The sequence below is a fragment of the Dromiciops gliroides genome, chromosome 4 (genome assembly GCF_019393635.1).
Source record: "Dromiciops gliroides isolate mDroGli1 chromosome 4, mDroGli1.pri, whole genome shotgun sequence".
NCBI lineage: Eukaryota > Metazoa > Chordata > Mammalia > Microbiotheria > Microbiotheriidae > Dromiciops > Dromiciops gliroides.
Genome location: NC_057864.1, coordinates 417,772,027 through 417,793,484, shown reverse-complemented (window position 1 = coordinate 417,793,484; position 21,458 = coordinate 417,772,027). Strand labels below are relative to the sequence as shown.

General features: G+C 36.7%; 1 protein-coding gene across 1 annotated transcript in view; it reads left to right on the top strand.

Moving 5' to 3' along the window:
- The window catches only part of LOC122753366 (rho GTPase-activating protein 29-like), a 68,356-nt gene that overhangs the window by 16,444 nt on the left and 30,454 nt on the right, over window positions 1-21,458 (top strand). The window contains exons 2-3 of the mRNA XM_044000732.1: window positions 6,125-6,268; window positions 16,270-16,342. Of these exons, the coding sequence (XP_043856667.1) occupies window positions 16,286-16,342 (57 nt within the window). The 5' untranslated portion in view covers window positions 6,125-6,268; window positions 16,270-16,285. The remainder of the gene's footprint in view (window positions 1-6,124; window positions 6,269-16,269; window positions 16,343-21,458) is intronic.

The window sequence follows — 21,458 nt, the reverse complement described above, 5'->3', positions numbered from 1 at the left end:
TCTTGATTGAAGACAAACAATTGTAATTCAAACGGAGAAGGACTTTTTAATAAAACTCAGACTTTGAATATACTATTCCTTATATTTTTTTCATGGGTAGGCTAGAGTGCCAGACTTGGAGTCAGGAAGACGAGTTCAAATCCAGCCTCAGACACTTCCTAACTGTGTGACCCTGATCAGGTCACTAAACCCTGTGTACCTCAATTTCCTCATGTAAAATGAGCTGGAGAAGTCAGTGGCAAACTACTTAGTATTTTTGCCAAGAAAACCCCAAATAGGATGAACAAGAGTTTGACCCAGGTGAAACAATTGAACCACAGATTTTGTAGTATCAAGATTTGTTTGTGTGTAGAAATGAAATTGAAACCCAATTGAATTCATTAGTGCATCTTTTAAATTTATTCTACAGTGGACTTTGTTGTAAACAAGTCTAATTTGAGGATTCTAGCCTCATGTGTATATTTTTAAAATATATGTGTTCGTATATAGTCCTTTATTTGAAACTCAGAGGTTTGTAGTACAAATGTTATCCCCATTTTACAGATGAAGAAATAGCCTCAGAGTGGTTAAATGGCTTTTTCCTTTGGATGATATCCAAAGGAAATTTATTACTGAAGAATTTTGTTTTAGTGATATTACTTGTAAAGCAATCCTTTTAAATGGACCCTGAGGATAATTTTTATAAGCTCTTAATTCAGTGGGTGGTTAGTAAATATTTAATTGAAATGAGAATATGTGTGAATTTTGACTGGTAAAAGGTATTTTACCCATTAGTATTTTCTGAGTGGCTAATACCGTAATAATTATATATTGTAAAAGTTTTTATGCAAAGTGGCTTGTGCTATATTTTATGTATATAATCATTTAACTCCAAATAGGTTGTAAATTTACAAATTTCTACAGTTTGTTAGTAGATTAAGATTATTGTCCCTTTTGACAGACAATTTTGTTTTTTTTTTAAATAAAAGTATTTTATTTTCCAGTTACATGTAGAAATAGTTTTCAACATTTGTTTATACAAGATTTCCAATTTCAAATTTTTCTCCCTCCCTCCCCACCCCCCCAGACAGCAGGTAATCTGCTATAGGTTATATATATATACAATAACATCAAACACATTTCTGCATTAGTCGTTATATGAGAAGAATCAGAGCAAAAAGGAAAAATTTCAAAAAAGAAAAACAAAAGCACCAAAAACAAAAGAAATAGTATGATCCAATCAGCATCCGTATTCCACAGTTCCTTTTTTTTTTTTTTCCTTCTGGATTTGGAGAGCCTTTTCCATCATGTGTCCTTTGGAACTTTCTTGTACCATTGTATTGGTGAGAAGAATCTAGTCTATCACAGTTGATCAACACATAACGATGATGATGATTCTGTGTACAATGTTCTTCTGGTTCTGCTCATCTCATCAGTTCTTGCAAATCCTTCCAGGTTTCTCTGAACTCCTCCTGCTCATCGTTTCTTACAGCACAATATAATTCCATTACATTCATATACCACAACTTGTTCAGTCATTCCCCAATTGATGGGCAACCCCTCGATTTCCAATTCCTTGCCACCACAAAAAGAGCAGCTATAAATATTTTTGAACATGTGGGTCCTTTTCCCTTTTCTATGATCTCCTTGGGAAAAAGACCCAACAGTGGTATTGCTGGGTCAAAGGGTATGCACAGCTTTATAGCCCTTTGGGCATAATTCCAGATTGCTCTCCAGAATGGTTGGATCAGTTCACAGCTCCACCAACAATGCATTAGTGTTCCAATTTTTCCACAGCTTCTCCAACATTTATTATTTTTCTTTTTTGTCATCCGATTTTGCCAATCTGATAGGTGTCAGGTGGTACCTCAGAATTGTTTTAATTTGCATCTCTCTAATCAATAGTGATTTAGAGTATTTTTTCATATGGGAATAGATAGCTTTGATTTCTTCATTAGAAAACTGCCTGTTCCTATCCTTTGACCATTTCTCAATTGGGGAATGACTTGGATTCTTATAAATTTGACTTAGTTCCCTATATATTTTAGAAATGAGGTCCTGGGGCAGCTAGGTGGTGCAGTGGATAGCGCACCAGCCCTGGAGTCAGGAGTACCTGAGTTCAAATGTGGCCTCAGACACTTAACACTTACTAGCTGTGTGACCCTGGGCAAATCACTTAACCCCAATTGCCTCACTTGAAAAAAAAAGGAAATGAGGTCTTTATCAGAAGTACTGGTCATAAAAATTGTTTCCCAGCTTTCTGCATCTCTTCTAATTTTGGATGCATTGCTTCTGTTTGTACAAAACCTTTTTAATTTAATGGGATCAAAATCATCCATTTTGCATTTCATAATATTCTCTATCTCTTGTTTGGTCATAAACTGTGCTCTTGTTCATGGTTTCTAATGAGCTTTTAAAGTATTTGGATAAAGGTTACATTTTTAGATCTGTTTTCAAAAGTCTGTAAACTCTTAAATTTTCTATTAATGAAGAGCACAAAAGCATAGAGATAGTATTTCATTTTTAAGAGTTTCAATGCAATAAGCACCTAATGTATGCCAGGCACTGTGCTTGGTACTGTGTTTACAAAGACAAAAACTAAACAGTCCCTGCCCTCAAGGAGCATAATTGCATTCTTATGGGTGATGGTGGTGGGGTGGGCTTAGGAAGGAGTTAAAACAGACTAAAGAATGGTGAATCAAGGTTTCTGAGGTCGGATAAAGTTGGTTATTTATATGTATGCGTCCTTTATATACACGTTCATAAATTTAAAACCACCAGATATATGTACCTCCCCATGAAATAATTACATCTTTTTTTATATAGAACTACCATGAAATTAATTAAGCAAATATTACATAATGATTATGTGTAGAACACCATGCTAAGTCTTTAATCACTGTAGATGACCTATAGTGTAATGGGTAAGAGCCCTGGATTTGCAGTCAGATGACCTAACTTCAGATTCTGGTTCTGCTAATTGGTAGTTCTATATAAAATAAATAAAAAAGAACAAATAAAATGAGGGTGTTGGAGTAGATGCTTCTATGGTGCCTTCTAGTTTTAAATCTATGATTCTTTGAAATTATGGCTTCTAAGAGGTAAAGAAGAGGTGCTAGAAGATTTCAGACATAAACGACATATTGTTCATAGACTAGGTGGAAGAAGATGGGAGTGTCCTATAGGAGTAACAGAAAGCCATTTTGGCTGGATCATTGAATGGCCTTAATTTCCTGAGAAAAGTATGCCAGGCAGCAAGGTTCTGAAGTGTGATGTTGGATGTGCCAGTTTGTAAAATGTTTTAAGAATCAAACAAAAGAGTTCATTTGGTCACAGAGGCAACAGGAATTTTTGTTCAGTCATTTTCAGTTGTGTCCAACTTTTCATGACCCCATTTGGAGTTTTCTTGGCAAAGATGTTGGAGTGGTTTGTCATTTCCTTTTCCATCTCACATTATACAGATAAAAAAACTGAGGCAAACAGGGTTATGTGACTTGTCCGGGGTTATACAGGTAGTAAGTGTCTGAGTCCAGATTTGAACTCAGGAAGATGTTTTCCTGATTCCAGGCCCAGCATTCTATCCACTGTGCCACCTAGCTACCCCAACAGGGAGTTATTGGAATTCTTTTTGTCGGGCATTGACATGTCTATATCTACACTTGAGGGAAGTAAGTCCCTTTTGTAGCTATATTCTGTGATAACTTGGAGAGGCAAGAGATACGAGGCACAAAGATCAATTGCGGGGGGCGGGGTGGATAGTGTAATCAGGCTACAGATGAGGATGCTATATAAGGAGATGGCCATGGGTGTGCAAATAGGGGACAGACTTGAGAGAAACTGGGTAGAAGAACAAGGTTTAGCCACTGTAGTTATAGGGAGGTGAATGAAAGTGAGGAGTCAAGAATGGTACAAGATTGTGGAGATGATTAGTTAGAATGATGGTGGTTCTTCTGTCAGAGATAGAGATGTTTGGAAGAAGAGTGGCTTTTGGGGAACATGTTATTTCTGTTTAGGGCATGTCGAGATGCCTGTAGAGATCCATATGGAAATATCATTTGGGATTAGAGGTACATACATAGATCTGAGAGTAAATGTAAAAGTAATTAAACCCATCTAAGTTAATGGCCTTACTTAATAGATTATAGAATGAGAAGAGACCCCAGGAAAGATTGTTAGGTAATACCGACAGTTATTAGATATAATATGGATGGTGATCCAGCAGAGGGGATTGAGAAGCAGCAAACAGCCAGGAAGAGGACCAAAGAAGCTGTGTCACCAAAAGCCAAGAGGAGAAGAGAGTATTTTAGGAGGAAATGGTGGTCAACAGAGTGCCATGCTGCAAAGAAGTCAAGAGGGAGAGGGATGGAGGAAAGGCCATTAGATTAAGCAGTTAAAAGATAGTTGGTAGCCCTAGAGAGAACAGTTTCATTTGAGTGATAAGATTGAAATCTAGATACACTCTGGATTGAACAGGGAGGAGAGAAAATGTAGGCAGTGAGTGTAGAGAACTTTTAAGAGTTTGACAGGGGGGCAGCTAGGTGGCGCAGTGGATAGAGCACCGGCCCTGGAGTCAGGAGTACCTGAGTTCAAATCCGGCCTCGGACACTTAACACTTACTGGCTGTGTGACCCTGGGCAAGTCACTTAACCCCAATTGCCTCACTTAAAAAAAAAAAGTTAAAAAAAAAAAAGAGTTTGACAGGAAGAGTGGTATAGGATGACAGCATGAGGTGATGGTAGGGTCCAAGGGTTTACTTTTTCTTCTTGGGGATGTTTACCTGTGTGTAGGCTGCAAGGAAGGATCCACTACTCAATATTCTTTAACCTAGTGACCCCAAAGAGTTCATTGAAAGAAAGGCTATTTTATATATGAATACATTTGTATGTATGGCTCTGTTTTATACATTTGTATATGTGACTGTATTTTAGCCAGAATATCCAGAGCAGCACATTTTGTGGTATCAAAGCCCTGGAAATAAAGTAGATGCCTATAGATTGGGGAATGATTAAATAGTGTGGTACATTAATGTGATGAAATATTACAGTCTGAAAGAAATGATTAATATGGTAAATCTCAAGAAGCAAGGAAAGACACGAACTGATGCAGTTGAAGTAAAAAGCTAAGAAAACAACACATACAATGACTGTAGCAATGTAAATGGAAAGAATATAACCATAAAACAGTCAAAAGTTGTTTCAGAATCACAAAAAAATATGCACAGCCCCAAAGAAGATACCTGAGAAGACCCCACCTCTAGATCTTACCCCTGTAGCATTGAACATATCTGTCTAGTCAATTACTTAACATGTATTAAGTGCCTAAGGTGTGCCAAACACTGTGTAAATACTTGGATGACTACAAAGATGGACTATTTATCAATCTGCAGATAATACAGAACAGGGAGGGATAGGAAGTAAAAGCAGTATTTAGCTAGATTAGACAGGTTAAAATGATCAGCCAAAAATATGGGATATGAGGCCAGGGAAAGCAAAAACCGTTTGAAGGACTGTTATTTGGAAGCATTGCTTTTTGACCCAGTGGAACAGAACTAAGAGCAGGGAGTAGAAGTTAAATGAGCAAAATTGAGTTTTTATTTTGTTCAAATAATGAAAAACTTCCTAAAAGTGAGCTTTCTTAGAGTGGAAAGGAGTGTTCTAGAGGTAATGGGTTTCCTTTAATTAGAGGGCTTTAGAAAACAAACAAAAACCAAAGGCCATGATAGATTCCAGCTTACTAGGATTTAGGACTTTTTATGCACCTGAGTAGGATTATATGTCCATAAAATCTATTGATTCTGTGGACTTTTCTCTTGGCCTCCACTTTTTTGAAGTCTTTCCACCTTCTAGGATATCCGTTAGAGCTTGTGCTCTATTGTAATGGATGCCCATATTAAAAATGCACCAGGACTTTGGGCACTCTAAGTAGTGTAACTCCATGTCACATTTGAGGCATTGGGGTTGTATTTTAGTAGAGGATAGATTATATTTAATTGCTGTGGTAAATAAAAATGGAAATTGTTTAATAGACCAAAGTTTCACCTTTAATATAGTTTTTCCTCATTTAATGTAAGTAATTTAAACTTCAGAAAAAAAGTACTATGTTTTCCCTGGATTTTTTTCATATAGCAAATATATTTCTTTTTCAGAAAGTCAAGCTTGTCTGCACAATGTAGTTCATGAACATCTTGGAGAGCTGCTGAGAATTCTTCAGGTCATAATAAACAAACACCAAATCTTCAACTCAGCTGATATTCTTAGTACTGCGGGAGTAGTTATTGCAAAAGTGAAAGGTAAGAGATTCCTTATGGTCTAGCAAAACTGAAAATATGCACTTTTTTTGGTTTTATGATAAAACTAACAGTATTGAAGCTAATATCTCTGGTTAAGAAGAAAAATGAGTATACTTTCACTATTTGGAATTCTGCTTTATTTCTACTATTTTAGAAATGCTTGATTGTGAAGCATGCATTGACTTGAATTAGACCCTGTGCTTTGAATTCAGGTCTCAATAAACAAAAGTATTAACAGGGTCTGGATGTTTTCTTAGACACTAGGGCTACAAAGTCAAAAGGGAAATCATGGGGGCAGCTAGGTGACACAGTGGATAGAGCACTGGCCCTGGATTCAGGATTCAGTTCAAATTCGGTCTCAGACGCTTGACATTTACTAGCTGTGTGACCCTGGGAAAGTCACTTAACCCTCATTGCCCTGCCTGCCCCCCCCAAAGTTAAATCACCCCTGCCCTTGAGGAACTTAAGCCCTTAAGGAGAAAATGTGTAGATGTAGTAGGTGTTTGGAAAATTAATACAAGGTAATATTTGTGGGGTAGGTGTTGGTCACCATAATAAAATGGCATAAAAGATAATTTTGAGTATTAACCTAATGAATAGAAATATAAATAGGAAACTAATGAATTTGCTTTTTAAAAATCTTATGAACATTAGATTTGTATTTATATACTTATCTGATATCTTGGTCTGGAACATGGAAAAACCAAGTTGCTTTATGATAGGAAAAAAAATAGCTACTGTATCACTGGTGTAGATTTAAAATTTTTACCTAATCCCCATATGTATTTTTTCAGTAGGTTGTTTACAAGTGCCATTAAATGTCAATTTCATAGGGTAATTTCTGTCTATAGATAGAAAAATTTCCATGCTTGGAAATAGCAACTGTGGTTCATTGTTAGTGGCTATTGTGTGTTGTCAGGATGTCCTGGGGAAAGAGTGTGTGCGTTTAGAATTGATGCCTGCATTCCAGAAGCAGACGTAAAGGAAACCATTTCTTCCAGGCTGCTTTGTAGATAGGACCTTTGTATCTTTGGGCATAACAGCCTTTTACATTTCCTATTTCATCCTATGGCTGTCTTCCTTCTTGGGGTCCTTATTGCTGTTCTTTTTGCCTCACTGGAAAGATTTGAAAGGGGAAGATTTCTCAAGCTTTTAAAAATATTTAAAGGCCTCACACAAAGGGAATTATAAAGCTGTTTTAGAGCAGAACATCTCTGGGAAGAGGCTGCATATTTTTAACCATGAGCCCCTTGTCATTAGTGCAGAACTTTACATTTTGTTGCATTTGCAATGATGTTTGGCTAGTGGATATATGTTATAGTGAGTTATATGTTATAACAAATTATACTTAAGCAGTATATTATATTTTGTTAGATTTCTATTACTTTTTCTCTGATTTAATCCTCAATAGCTAGTAAACTAAGAAGGTTAAATAGAATGTTAGAAAAATATATTGACAAACTTCCAACATATTTCTGATTATATGCTTATTAGTTCATACCTAGATACATATGTGTATAGTAGTAAGTAAATTTAATATTGTAACACTTGTTTGTAGATTTTTGTAGCTGATATTTTAACTATGTTTAAAAGTTTAATTGCATACTTTAATTGTATAGGGTAAAACTGATGAGTGAAAGGGGAAGGTGCTGTTAAAATATAGCTGTCACTATTTAATCTTAGTTATAAGTGATAGTGGTAGATTTGCATGTGCAAATGCACACACATACTACTACATACTACATACACACATAAATATTAAATGGATTGTAGTCTCAAATTCTGTTTTAAAATTCTGTTTGTTTTTGTTCTGATTTTATAAAGAAGTATCTGGTGTAAAGAGCTTCATTTACACTTTTTTCCTTGTGTTACTTTACTAATGAAAAAATTTCCTTTCACAAAGGAAGTCCAAATTATTGGTCTCTGATCAGTCATCTTTTTTGTTTTAATTGCCCACTAAAAAATTTTGTTTATGTGCCCCACAAAAAAGTTTGTGTGAGAGCCATAAGCAAAATCAAAATAATGAGAACTCATCCACTGTTTGGTTTATTTCATTTCACTTGACAGTTTAATTTAAATAATAGAGTTAATAAATAAATACCAGTTCAGAAATTCCATATGATGTTAAAGTTTTGCTTTGGCTGTCGTTTTTCTCCTTAAATGATTATGAGAGCCAAAGGCAACATTCTTTTTGTTTGTAGTGGTCTGTTAATATCTATTCGTATTTAGGAACATGAAGGAAAAACCTTTGTCATAGTTACTGAAGCATCCATAAATATGAAGAAGAATAACGTCAAAGAAAGGAGTTAATTCTTTTTCTTAGAGCCACGGTTTAGTTTCTAGTATTAACGAAGGAGGTGGGAGAAAAATTCTAATATGACACAACCATAGTGGTGGAAGATACTTTAGAGATCATTTTGTTCAGTTGTTTTCTTTTATAGATGAGGAAACCAATACCAAAGTAGTTTCAAAGTTACCCTGTTTTCTGACTCTTAAGTATTCTTTTGACCTTCCTTTAAACAACATTGTGATATAATGGAAGAGTATTAGATTTGTATTTGGAGGACCTGTGACCTGGATTTGAACACTGGCTCAGCTACTTACCTTTATGACCTTGGGCAGATAAGTAACTTTTTTAGGCCACAACTTCTTTATCAGTCAACTTGCTGGTTAGAATCAATGACTTTCATGATTTCTTCTACCACTTAATAATCTATGAACCTGTCAGTGGATTTCCATGAGCAGTGGGAACATGAGCATGAGCTTTGGCTATGTTTTTGTAAATGTTTGAAATAAGCTAACGTATGTGTGTGTGTGTGTGTGTGTGTCTCTCTCTCTCTCTCTCTCTCTCTCTCTCTCTCTCTCTCTCTCTCTGTGTATGTATAGCTATATAATCAGAGCAGAAAAAAATCTCTGGATAATGACTGTAAAATTGGGATTTTCAAGGTTTTTATGAATTGTTACATTTTATTTTAAAATACAAGTTTTCATATAATTTTTCTTTTTTTAGTGATGTTTATTCCCCCCCCAATTATATGTGCACAGTTTTTAGCATTCATTTTTTTTTTAATTTAGTGAGGCAGTTGGGGTTAAGTGACTTGCCCAGGGTCACATAGCTAGTAAGTGTCTGAGACCAGATTTGAACTCAGGTAGTCCTGATTCCAGGGCCGGTGCTCTATCCACTGCGCCACCTAGCTGCCCCGCATTCTTTTTTTTTTTTTTTTTGGTTTTGTTTTGTAGGGCAATGAGGGTTAAGTGACTTGCCCAAGGTCACACAGCTAGTAAGTGTCAAGTGTCTGAGGCTGGATTTGAACTCAGGTCCTCCTGAATCCAAGGCCAGTGCTTTATCCACTGCGCCACCTAGCTGCCCCCCCCCCCCCCCCCCGCATTCATTTTTACAAGATTTTGAGTTCCAGATTTTTCTCCCTCCCTTTCCTTCCCTCTTCCTAAAATGGTAAGGAATTTGATATAGATTACATATGTGCAATTATATTTACATATTAGTCACTGTTGTGAAAGAAGAAACACACCAAAGGAAAACAAAACTAGCAAAAAAAAGTAAGGGGAAAAAGTATGCTTCAATCTGCATTCAGAGTCCATCAGTTCTTTATGTTGATATGAAAAACATTTTCCATGATGTGTTCTTTGTACTTCTCTTAGATATTTGTATTGCTGAGAATAACTGAGTGATTCATAGCTAATCATCATGCTGTTACTGTGAACAATGTTTTCTTGGTTCTTCTCATTTCACTTTGCATCAGTTTGTACAAGTCTTTCCAGGTTTTTCTGAAATCTTTCTGCTCATCATTTCTTATTGCACAATAGTATTCCCTTACATTCATATACCATAACTTGTTCAGCCATTCCCCAATTGATCAGCATCCCCTCAGTTTCCAATATTTTGCCACCACAAAAAGGACTGCTTATATATTTTTACACATGTAGGTCCTTTTCCCTTTTTTTATGATTCCTTTGGGATACACACCTTGTAATAGTATTACTGGATCAAAGTTTAGTTGCCCTTTAGGCATTGTTCCAAATTGCTTTCCAGAATAGTTGGATCAGTTTACAACTCCACCAACAATGCATTATTGTCCCAATTTTCCCAAATCCTCTCCAAGATATATTATTTTCCTTTTTTGTCATATTAGCCAGTCTAATAGATGTGAAGTGGTACCTCAGGGTTATTTTAATTTGCATTTCTCTAATCAAAAGGGATTTAGAGCACTTCTTCATATGCCTATAGCTTTAATTTCTTCATCTGAAAGCTGCCTGTTCATATCCTTTGACCATTTATTAGTTGGGGAATAGCTTGTATTCTTAAAATTTTTTTTTGAGGCAATCAGGGTTAAGTGACTTGCCCAGGGTGACACAGCTTGTAAGTGTCTGGAGCTTGAACCTTCCTTGATTCCAGGGCTGGTGCTCTATCCACTGAGCCATCTAGCTGCCCTTGTATTCTTTTTTTAAATTAAATTAAATTTTTTTGGTGAGGCAGTTGGGGTTAAGTGATTTGCCCAGGGTCACACAGCTGGTAAGTGTCAAGTGTCTGAGGCCAGATTTGAACTCAGGTCCTCCTGAATCCAAGGCTGGTGCTTTATCCACTGCACCACCTAGCTGCCCCTGCCCTTGTATTTTTATAAATTTGACTCAGTTCTTTATATATTTGAGAAATGAGGCCTTTATCAAGACACTTGCTGTAAAGATTGTTTTCCAGCTTTCTGCTTTCCTTTTAATATTGGTTGCATTGGCTTTGTGCAGAAGCTTTTAAATTTATTATAATCACAATTATCTATTTTACATTTCATAATGGCTCTCCATCTCTTGTTTGGTCAAGAATTTTTTCCTTCTCCTTAGATCTGGCAGACTATTTTTTGCTCTTCTAAATTGTTTGTTATCATCTTTTATATCTAAATCGTGTACCCATTTTGATCTTATCTTGGTATATGGTGCGAGATATTGATCTACACCTAGTTTGTGCCCTGTTTTTTTTTTTTCCAGTTTTCCCCAGTAGTTTTTGTCAAATTGTGAGTTCTTATCCCAGAGGCTGGGGTCTTGGGTTTATCAAACACTAAGTTGCTCTGGTCATTTACTATTGTCTTGTGTACCTAATCTATTTCACTGATCTACCATTCTATTTCTTAACCAGTACCAGATAGTTTTGTTTTTGTTTTTTTTTGCAGGGCAGTGAGGGTTAAGTGACTTGCCCAGGGTCACACAGCTAGTAAGTGTGAAGTGTCTGAAGCTGGTTTTGAACTCAAGTTCTCCTGAATCCAGGGCCGGTGCTCTATCCACTGTGCCACCTAGCTGCCTCTACCAGATAGTTTTAATGATTACTATTTTATAATATAGTTTGAGATCTGGTATAGCTTATAATTCTTAAAAAGTGAATTTCTTATTCATTTACTGATGATTTATACTTCTCTTGGCTTCTAAACAAATAAATTGAGCAGCTGAGACTTAGGTTATAGGACAGAGCCAAGGTTACATAGGTGGCAAACTAGAGCTAGAACTCTGTTCTCATTGAATTTTTCTCCATTATACCACTCTGCTTCAAATTTATTACCACAAAATTTTTCAATATGGGGAGAGATATTTTAATCATATGTTCTCTTAGCCAAGACACTATTTACTTTGCCAATAAGGACAAGGACTGGACCACCTATTTCATCGGCATAGGAAATGTCCAAATGAAGAAACCTTGTCTGCCAGTGCATATTAGTATCTGTTTTGAACTCTGTAGTTGTCTTAAACTGAAAGCTGACATTGTCTGTATGTGTCAGAGGCAGGACTTGAATCCAAGCCTTGGCTTTAAGGCCAGCTCTGATGCTCTGATGCCTAATTATTTAAATTATAGCTAAGTGTCTTTGCTTTAATTATTTTTAAGTGAATATGTTTGCAACCTAAATAAAGGGAGCACTTTATTTTGGTTATTCAGGACCTGGCTTTATTGGCCATATTGTTGCTTATCAAAATGATCAGATTTGAAAGAATTCTTCAGCCATCTCAGGGGCTTCTTTAGTTAAATAGTCTCAAATAGGCAATAAATTTGCCAGGCTTATCATGCTGTTTTTTAGGGGAGTAACCTGGAGAACCAAAGGAAATTACAGGTTCTTCACAATCATGCACTTTAATTTATGGTGTTAACCATATTTGTTTTTGTAGGAGTTTTTCTTCCTCCATCCAGCAGGGTATCTTTGCCTCGAAGTGAAGAAGACATGTATTCAAGGCCCATCTCTGACAGGTGTTGGCTGTGGGACTCTGGGCAAGTCTTTTAAGATTATAAGTTGTAGATATGGTGCCAGCCTACATCAGTAGACGGAGTCTACTTGCTTGGGAGTCCCTGTATCAATGAAATTACAGGTCCAGTCTGTCAACCTGTAGCATTATAACCATATTCTTTATCTCAAGAATATAAAGATAATTATTTTATGAGTTAATATAATTATATAGAGACTGGCTTTGTTATCTACTCTTGGTTTGTTTTTTGTTTTTTTGGCGAGGGGCAGTGGGGGTTAAGTGACTTGCCCAGGGTCACACAGCTAGTTAAGTGTCTGAGGTCGGATTTGAACTCAGGTCCTCCTGACTCCAGGGCCGGTGCTTTATCCACTGTGCCACCTAGCTGCCCCGCTATCTACTCTTTTTTTTTTTTTTTAGTGAGGCAATTGGGGTTAAGTGACTTGCCCAGGGTCACACAGCTAGTAAGTATTAAGTGTCTGAGGCCGGATTTGAACTCAGGTACTCCTGACTCCAGGGCCTGTGCTGTATCCACTGCACCACCTAGCTGCCCCGCTATCTACTCTTAATACTTTACAATTATTATACTCTCGTTTGAGGAAACTGTAAGGCAAGGAGTAGAAAATATCATATAAGGTGTCCTAGTTTCCCCCAGACCTAGTCCAGGTTAGACCTAAACATTCTAGTGTTTTCTATGGCTATATGCCAACAGTTTTGAATAGTGATTGAGACTTGAAAATGTCCAGTATTCTCATGAATGAAAGATGACCTAGGCCTGGGTCCAACTTTTTTTTTTTTTGGCCATGATTTCATTGCTGAAAGGAACAGATAGAGGTTAGAAAACTTCCTCTGCCAATGCAGAGTGAGATAGTCAGCAAATGGCTTACACAGGAGGGTAGGTGGTCTTTCTGACTCTCTTGGCTCTAGGCATGGGCAAGGAATGGAGGAGGCCATAGCACAAAGGACATGCCACCTTGCCACCTGTCCGTTCCTTTTTGTTCCTTTATCTGATCTAGTACTCTGAATATGTATAATAGGTTTTATGAGAGAAGAGAAGGAATAATGTAAATAATTCGGGAAGATAGAGAGGCCATGGTATATATTTTTCTTACTCCTATAATTGACTTAAAGAGAAAAAAAAAAACCCTGAAGTCAGTGGTATTTCACTTAAAAGATTTGTCTCTAAAGAGAGAGTTATATTTATTTTATTCTTTGAGCAGAAGATGTCCATCAGTATCATGCTCCTTCTGGCCAAGACTGTCAGAGACATGGAGCAATACTGCTTTAAAGGAAGGCCACATCTCTAATCTTGGCTTTTGGCTATTATTAACTATCTGCCTCTAGCTCCACTTAGATGGCAAGAGACACTGTGGAACAGTTACTAATACTTACTTTTGTATTCCTCACTATTAAATTACATTTTCATTTTTCAGCAAGTGTAAAAGAAGAAGAAAATGTCAATTTTATTTGTTTTTTACATAGTTTCTCTCATGAAAAAACTGGTACCAAATTTCATAGCATGCAGTGAGATTTATTGGGTTTTTTTGTTTGTTTTTGTTTTTGTTCTTGTTTTTGTTTTTTAGTGAGGCAATTGGGGTTAAGTGACTTGCCCAGGGTCACACAGCTAGTAAGTATTAAGTGTCTGAGGCCGGATTTGAACTCAGGTACTCCTGACTTCAGGGCCAGTCCTCTATCCACTGCGCCACCTAGCCGCCCCTGAGATTTATTGTTAACAAGGGTAACCATATGCATTAACAAGAGCCTACAGACCCAGGTCTGGAAGAAATCATTTGACTTAGAATAACTTGGCATATATTTAATATATACTTATTTATAGTTGATATATGCATCCATATATTAATTATTGATATATTAATATATATTTAAGTATGCATTATTGGATATATTGCACCTCTGACCCATTGTTGAGATGTTGGCATACTGGAAGATTTTTTGGGGGGGGTGAGGCAATTGGGGTTAAGTGACTTGCCCAAGGTCACACAGCCAGTAAGTGTTAAGTATCTGAGGCTGGATTTGAACTCAGATCCTCCTGACTTCAGGGCAGGTGCTCTATCCACTGTGCCACCTAGCTGGCCCTATACTGGAACATTTTTAAAGAACTAAATTGCTGTGCATATGCATGTGTGTATATATCTATGTGTTTAGTGTGTATGCAAAGGAATGTGCATATGTATTGCTTTAGAGAAATAATCAAGTTAGTAATTTGAAAAAAATTGGACATCTACATGCATATTTGTGGATAAGTTTATATACATACACACACATATAGGAATTCAGCATGACTTACTTATATGATGTATATACTTTAATTAAAAGAGTCAGATACAAACCCCTTTTTCCCATATCACTCTACATTGTGGTCTGGCTGTTTGAAGAGAGCAGTGAATAAGAAGAAATAGCACAAAATAGGTCCTGTGTTGGTGGTAGAATTCTAATGTGACCTCTGCTCCTTATTTCCAGGATTGAATTGTTCTCACATGTCAGAATTATCCATGAGGGGGCAGCTAGGTGGCGCAGTGGATAGAGCACTGGCCTGGAGTCAGGAGTACCTGGGTTCAAATCCAGCCTCAGACACTTAACACTTACTAGCTGTATGACCCTGGGCAAGTCACTTAACCCCAATTGCCTCACTAAAAAAAAAAAACCCCAAAACCAGAATTATCTATGAGATTTGTCTGTCTGTTGCTTGTTATGTCCCACAAATTTACAATGCCTCCCACTTTTGTGTGGACTGAGATTCCTTAGCATAATTATTTCCTTAATGAAGAAGTGACACTCATTTTGCATGCCAGGTTCTTCTTACATCTCCTTCTCTGCATTTGTTATCTTCATGTTTCATGAAGTCATTTGGTGACAAGTTAAAAAGTAAATAAGCTATTTCTTTGTCCAAGACTCAGGAATGGTCCCCTTACTTAACATATCCTCCATAACTGTGAACTTCAAAGACATTAATGAAGAAAATAAGAAACATCTTTTCAGTGAAATATTTTCATCTGTTGAAACATTGGCATTCACCTTTGGTAATGCTTAAGTAGAACTTTGTCACTTAAGGGAATTTAGACCCAGGGAAGAGTGAAAGTATTGTTTGTTTCAGTGCCCCAAAAAACCATATGACTAAACTAAGGATTAAATAACATTATAGATTTTTGTACAGCTATATCCTGGACCTACTTCATTATCAGGCCTAAGAACTGCTAGGAATTAATTCCTTACAGACAAATGTGTTCCCTCAAGTTCTGGTATGTGTACTCTAGGGCTTTATATGGTGTTGGACTATTTTATGGGATTCAGAACTTAGAAGGTACTTTGGAGGTCATTTAATGTAGTCCCCTTGTTTTAGAGATTGAGGGACCTGAATCTCAAAGAGGCAAAATCATTTAAACCAAATCCACAAAGATAGTAGGAAGAGACCTCAGGTTTGAAGCCAGGCCCTCCACTCCAGGTCTAGTGCTGTTTCTACATGTTGTGCTGCTTCCCCTCTCTCAGATGGTGTGGGGGATACAGAATCACTAATACTATTTTATTAATTTTTTTGGGGGTGAGGCAATTGGGGTTAAGTGACTTGCCCAGGGTCACACAGCCAGTAAGTGTTAAGTGTCTGAGGCTGGATTTGAACTCAGGTCCTCCTGACTCCAGGGCCGGTGCTCTATCCACTGCGCCCCCTTGCTGCCCTAATTTGTTTTAAAATAAATCTCTTTGAGTGATTTGTTACATGAACTAACTTCTGTCTTTTCTTCCCATGACAGTGTTTTAGATTTCCTTATGGGAGATGTAGGCAGTGACTCGTCTTTGGAACTTCCTGTGTCCCTGAAAAATCAGGTAAGCTGAGTTAAATTGTGGACAGAGTTTTATGTGTGGCAAGTATTTCAGTAAAATGATTTCTGGACCTTTTATCTGGCCTGTTTTTTTGTTTTTTTTTTTGTTTGTTTTTTTTGCAGGGCAATGGGGGTTAAGTGACTTGCCCAGGGGTCACACAGCTGTAAGTGTCAAGTGTCTGAGGCCGGATTTGAACTCAGGTACTCCTGAATCCAGGACCGGTGCTTTATCCACTGTGCCACTAGCTGCCCCCATAGCCTGTTTTACCATTAAAAAAAAAGAAGACCTCATGACCCAACTCTTCTTTCTTTTGTTTTTTGTTTTTGTTTTTTTGCAGGGCAGTGAGGGTTAAGTGACTTGCCCAGGGTCACACAGCTAGTACGTGTCAAGTGTCTGAGGCCGGATTTGAACTCAGGTCCTCCTGAATCTAGGGCTGGTGCTTTATCCACTGCACCACCTAGCTGCCCCTGAAAAGGAAACTTTTAAATATATTTTAAAAATGGAAACTTAAGGTTTGAAATAGATTCTAAGGTGTGGTGTGAATTTAACTAATTTAAGTGTAAAAGTTAAAGCCTTTTTATAGTTTTTCCTTTGGTAAATTTTATTTTTTCATTTGCTCACTATGTAGCTTATTTATAGTGAGAAGTCTCCAAAGTTCTGTGTATTTCAGAATATATTTGGATGTTGTTGTTGCTGTTGTTGTTTGGACATTTCAGTTTAGTCTGTCTCTTTGTGACCCCGTTTGGGATTTTCTAGGTGAAGATACTGAAGTGGTTTTCCATTTCTTCTCCAACTTATTTTACAGATGAGGAAACTGAGTCAAACAAGGTTAAGTGACTTGCCTAGAGTCACTTGCTAGTAAGTGTCTGAGGCTGGATTTGAACTTTCTAACTTCAAGCCTGGCACTCTATCTACTGTGCCAGCTAGCTGCCTATGTTTGAATATAGCAATGATCTAAAAATGAAATGAGGACTAATTTTCAGCAGTTTTGTGACTTGACCTTACCAGTTTTAAGCCAGAGTTGTTCCAAAGTTTGTGAGCCATGTCCCCCCAAAAAGTATGCATTTATTATAGGTTTATGGCCCATGGACCAATTGAGTTTGCTACCTTTTTTGTATAGTTGCCACTTTAAGAATAGTCTTTAATGTTTAAAATAATGCTATATTTGAAAACATAAAAGCCATTCTTAGCTCACAGACCATACAGAAACAGCTGGAGGGTGGCTCTCAGGCCTTGCCAAGCCCTTGATCTCAGCTATTGAATGTGAAGAGTTAATTTCCCAGTCATCTTGGATTGTATGATTGAGGTCACCGAGTCACAGTGGTGAACAGAGTTTGATCAATGATAAAGTAAGAGGCTGGTGTTCTGACATTCTCTAGCAGTACACTCATTGAAATAAATTATCGCTATGGGACCTCCTGCTTAGGGATGTGCTGTTAGGGGACAGGGCTAAATTTAATACTTTATGTAACTTCTGTCTTCTATTTGAAGCATTCTTCTTAGGCTTCCTCTCATTTTTTTGAGAGAGTGAAGAGTTTATTCTTCATCATTTTCTTTTTTGTATGAAAAAAACTATGCATCTTTACTGTTTCTTTTTTTTTGCTTTTATTTAATTGCAATTATAGGCACAAAAGCAGTCTATATTTGGTGCCTCAGTTGAGAATAACATGTAGTCAACTTCTGATTGAAAGGACTCCAAACTAGAAATGTGAGAGAAGAGCAGTGGCAGGACCTCCTACAGTCCTTTTGTTTTCAGAGTTGCTTGTTGTACACTTTACATTTCTTCTCTGCCATTTGTTTGGTAGTCAGGGCCACATACGATTCCCATCTTTTACTAGGGAAGTAATAGCCAGGAATTTAAACTGACAGATGACAGAGTTAGGGAAATTGAAGTTTCTCCATTGGGTTAAGTTCTCTGTCTATTGTATCTCCTTAGCAAAATAATCATAATGCAGACAGCACAAGGATAAGATAAATTGTAGGAAATAGCCAAGATCTAAAAAGATCTTTAAAAAACTAACTAAAAGTATCACCTGCTTCAGTATCTCTACGTTTGCATTTTGTAAGACACAGGGTGGTGCAGCAGATAGGGAACTGACTTCAGTCTGGAAGATGTGGGTTCAGGTGCTTCCTTTGACATAGACTGGCTTTGTGACCCTCAGCAAATCACTGACTCTCTGTGCTCCAGCAACTAACACTCCTAATTAAGCTGAGTTGCTGAACTGTTGCAAGATCTGCATTGGCAGATTGGTTTCTTCACCTGGAGTTGTTTACATGGATAAGTCCAGACCAAAACGTTTGTAAGTTCTAATACTAGAAAAACTGATTAACAGAGCTTCTGTATCCCAAAATAGGAAGTGGTTGAGTTTTCAGGTGCTGGTGTTAAATTAAGGGGTGCTTTTCTTTCCTTGTTCTCAAGTCAAGCCATAGCCTTGGTCTTAGTTTGAGACTTAGTTTAGGGAGATGTTATCTCCTAGTTATACCTTTCATCTTTCTGTTTCTGATTTCTGTTTGAGAGATGAAGGAAAATCTGTGCTGGAAGATAAAGAAAATAGTCACCAATTCACACCCGTATATAGGAGGAAAGCTAGCTCATTGGCCACTTACTTTTACATAGTACTTTAAGGTTTCAGGATCCTAGGTTTCTTCCAGCCCTCTAATAGTTTGTGTTTCAGGCAGCTACATGGTGCAGTGGATTGAGCACTGTCCCTGAAGTCAGGAGGACCTGAGTTTAAAATCTCACCTCAGATACTTACTAGCTGTGTGACGCTGGGCAAGTCACTTAACCCCAGTTGCCTTAAAAAATATGCAGGGGGCAGCTAGGTGGTGCAGTGAATAGAGCACTGGCCCTGGAGTCAGGAGTACCTGAGTTCAAATCCGGCCTCAGACACTTAACACTTACTAGCTGTGTGATCCTGGGCAAGTCATTTAACCCCGATTGCCTCACTAAAAAAAAAAAATGCAGGGCCATCTCCAGTTGTCCTGATTTTTTATATTTATACATATATATATATATGTATGTATATGTGTGTATGTATGTGTATATATGTGTATATATGTGTATATATGTGTATATATGTATCTATCTATATCTATATGTATATATATGTATATCTATCTATCTATCTATCTATCTATCTATTTCTATATCTATATCTAGCTTGCCACTGGACCCAGCTGTCTCTGAAGGAGACAGTGAGGTTGGTGACCTTACACAGCCTTGCCTCACTTAAATCCATGGTCCTCTTCAAGAACAAAGGACAAACAACAACAATAACAGTTTGTGTACAAACTGCATCTTCATAGGAAGGAATGATTTTTACAGTTATAATAGAATGACTTGGTCACTCAAAATCATTCTTAAAACAATATTGCTATTACTGTATAAAACATTCTCTTGATTCTGCTCATTTCTCCGTTATTTTGTGCCAGTCTTTCCATGCTTTTCTAAAATCATTGAGCTCATCATTTCTTATAGCAGAATAATACCCATCATAAACTATACCACAATTTATTAAAGCCATTCCCCAATTAATAGGCATTCCCACAATTTCCAGTTCTTTGCCACCACAAAGATGCCTGCAATAAAAATTCTGGAACATATAGGTTCTTTTTCTTTTTCCCTAATCATCTTGGGAAACAGACTTAATAGTGGTATTGCTGTGTCCAAGGATATAAGCAGTTGATAACTCTTTGGGCATAATTCCAGATTGCTCTCCAGAATGGTTGGATTAGCTCACAGATCTACAAACAGTGAATTAAGGCCCCGATTTTTCCACATTCCCTCCAACATTTGTCACTTTCCTCTTCTTTAATTTTAGCCAATCTGATAGGTATAAAATGATATCTAGAGGTTGTTTTAATTAGCATTTCTCTAATGAGTAATGATTTAGCACATTTTTATATGAGGAATAAATTGTTATATTTCTTCATCAGAAAACTGCTTTTTTATATTCTTTGACCATTTATTAATTGGGGAATGAATTGTGTTCTTACACATTTGGCGTACTTCTTTATATATTTGAGATAGACACCTTTATCTGAGGAACTGTCTATAAAAGTATTTTCCCAGGTTTCTGCTTTCCTTCTGATCTTGACTACATTGGTCTTATTTGTAGAAAATCTTTTAAATTTAATTTAATCAAAATTATCCATTTTATACCTCACAATGTTCTTTATTTCTTGTTTATTAACCTATCCATAAGTCTGATAAATAACATGTTCCATGGTCTTCAAATTTTCTTGTAACATCTGCCTTTATATCTAGGTCATGTATCCATTTTGACCTTATCTTGGCAAATGTGTAAGATACTGGTCTGTGCCCAGTTTCTGCCTGACTGCTTTTCAACCTTCCCAATAATTTTTACCAGATAATTAATTCTTTTCCTGAAAACTTGAGCCTTTACACTTGTCAAACATTAGGTTGCTTTATTTGTTTGCTGTTGTAACCTGTATATTTACTCTATTCCATTGATTTACCTTTCTCTTTCTTAGCAAGTACCAGATAGTTTTGATAATTACTGCTATGTAATGTAGTTTGTTTTGATAATGGTATACTTCCTTCATTTATATTTTTCTATGAGTTCCTTTGATATTCTTGACTTTCAGTTTTTCCAAATGAATTTTATTTTTTCTAGACTAGTAAAATATTTTTTTTGGTAATATAATTGTGATGGCATTGGATATATAGATTAGATTTGGTAAAATAGTCATTTTTATTATATTGGCCCTGCCTACCCATGAGCAATTAATATTTCTCCATTTATTTAAATCTGATTTTATTTATATGCAAAGTTTTTTTAATAAACATTTTTTTTTAAGTTTTGAGTTCCAAATTCTATGCCTTCTTCCCTTCCTTCTCTCCCCTGCTCCCTAAGCAATCAAATATAGTTTATACTTGTGTAATCATGTAAAACATTGCCACATTAGTCATTTTGTATAAGAAAACTTGAATAAAAGAAAAAAATGAAAGAAAGACAGTGAAAATAGCATGCTTTAGTCTGTGTTTAATCAATATTAGTTCTTTCTTTGGATGTGGATAGTATGCTTCATCATTAGTGCTTTGGAATTGTCCTGGATCATTGTACTGCTGAGAATAGCTAAGTCATTCACAGTTCTT